The sequence below is a fragment of the Tachyglossus aculeatus genome, assembly GCF_015852505.1.
Source record: "Tachyglossus aculeatus isolate mTacAcu1 chromosome 12 unlocalized genomic scaffold, mTacAcu1.pri SUPER_6_unloc_3, whole genome shotgun sequence".
Lineage (NCBI taxonomy): Eukaryota > Metazoa > Chordata > Mammalia > Monotremata > Tachyglossidae > Tachyglossus > Tachyglossus aculeatus.
Genome location: NW_024044830.1, coordinates 6,573,867 through 6,575,714, shown reverse-complemented (window position 1 = coordinate 6,575,714; position 1,848 = coordinate 6,573,867). Strand labels below are relative to the sequence as shown.

Below are 1,848 nucleotides of genomic sequence, written 5' to 3'. Positions count from 1 at the left end.
CATTGAGCGCTTCCTGTGTGCAGAGCACTGTACTAAGCGCTTGGGAAGTACAAGTTGGCAACATATAGAGACGGTCCCTACTCAACAGTGGGCTCACAGTCTAGAAGAACTTGCGGAAGGTCAAATTCAGAATGTTTTTGGGGGGGCGGGCAGATAAGAAATGGATCTTTGGCTAGGATGGAGGGAGTCGAAGACCACCAGAACCCAACCTTCCGTAAAACGGGGAGCGCCGGGAAGGTGAGTTAATGAGGCGGGTTGTCCCATCACCGTGAGGGTCAGGGCTGTGGACCGGCCCCTCAGAGGATGCGGCGATTTGTGAGTTTTGCAAGACCTCCGACCCCCGGCACCATCAGGGGCCGGTTGGGGCGGTCTGCCCGTCCGGCCTCGGTGGCCCAGGCCCCTGGGCAGGAGGGGGCAGCGGTGGCGGCGGCTCCAACCGACCTGCGAAGACCAGGAAGGTGATGAGGGCGGCCAACAGTTGGATGCTCAGCTTGGGCCGGACGTCCTTGAACTGGATGACGGCGCTGTGGTAGATGAAGGAGCAGATGGCCTCCACCAGGCAGGCCTTGGGCACGTCGGCGTTCAGGGGGTTCCGGCAGGGCCGGTACCGGTTGACGCGGTGCTGCTCGATGAGACTGAAGCTCCTGACGGAGAGCACGTAAGCCCGGGCCAGTAGGGCCCCGGCCAGCTGGGCCAAGATCTTCAGGACGCCCCTCGACGCGGCCAGCCGCTCCATGGCCATCTTCTCCAGCACGGCGCACGGGTTGCAGAAGGAGCCGGCCAGGATCAGCCCGTGGACCAGCGTGAAGAAGTAGGTGAGCGTCAGGCCGAAGTGGGGTGAAGGGTCGATTTGAACCTTGACGGTGAGCTCGTGGGTGCAGGCGCACAGCTGGAAGGTGGCCAGCAGCTCCAGGAGGAAGGTCCTGAGGGGCAGGTGGGTCCGAGGGTGGTGGTGGCAGGTGTCCGAGCCCGAGAGGCCCTGCAGGGTGCCCACCAGCAGCAGGCTCACCAGGACCACGGTGGCCACCATGAGACCCAGGGAGACGCAGGTGTCCTTCAGCCCGCCCAGGGGCTCTGCCATCCCCGGTCGGCCCTCCCCCCTCCCCGGCTCCTGGAGAGGCGGGTGTGGGGGCGGGCAGGGAAGGGGGAGGGACGGACGGAGGACCGTGGGCGACCGAGAGGGCCAGCGCGGCCACCACCAACAACCGCCCGCCGGCCAACTGTAGAAAGATAATCCAGGCAGCAGAGCGAAGTATAGATTCAAGTCGGGAGAGAATACTCTCACCAACTCTCAATGCTGGGAGATCAGAAAGGATGCTGATGCAGTAATCCAGTAAGGATAGGGTGAGTGATTGTACTAACGCGGTAGTGGTTTGGATGTAGAGGAAAGGGCAGATCTTAGCAATGTTGTGAAAGTGAGGCTAGCAGTTTTTGGTGACAGATTGGATATGTGGGGTGAACGTGAGAGGGGAGTCAAGGACGACACCAAGGTTGCAGGCTTGTGAGACGGGAAGGATGGTTGTGCACAGTGATGGGAAATTCAGGAAAAGGGCAGGATTTGGGAGGGAAGATAAGGAGATCAGTCTTGGATATGTTGAGTTTTAGAAGTCGGGAAAACATCCAAGTACAGATGTTCTGAAGGCAGGAGGAGTACAATGCAAGAGAGTAAGTAGACATGATCCCTAACCTTAAGGAAATATCAAACTGAGCTTTCAAATGCGAGGTGGTTTAAAGCTTGCTTCTCCTTCTAATTCAGTGTTGTAGGCCTAGTTACGTAATTTCAACTCATGTCACCCCTTTGGACTGAAGCTCGTTGTGGGCAGGGAATGTGAATGTTGTAGTATTATA

The 1,848-nt window shown here is 58.4% G+C and overlaps 1 protein-coding gene across 1 annotated transcript; it reads right to left on the bottom strand.

The window, feature by feature from the left end:
• Positions 1-349: 349 nt before the first annotated feature.
• LOC119921603 (aquaporin-11-like) lies at positions 350-1,081 on the bottom strand. Its single transcript, XM_038741716.1, has one exon. The coding sequence runs from the start codon at positions 1,079-1,081 to the stop codon at positions 350-352; it is 732 nt and encodes a 243-aa protein (XP_038597644.1).
• Between the last annotated feature and the right edge of the window lie 767 nt (positions 1,082-1,848).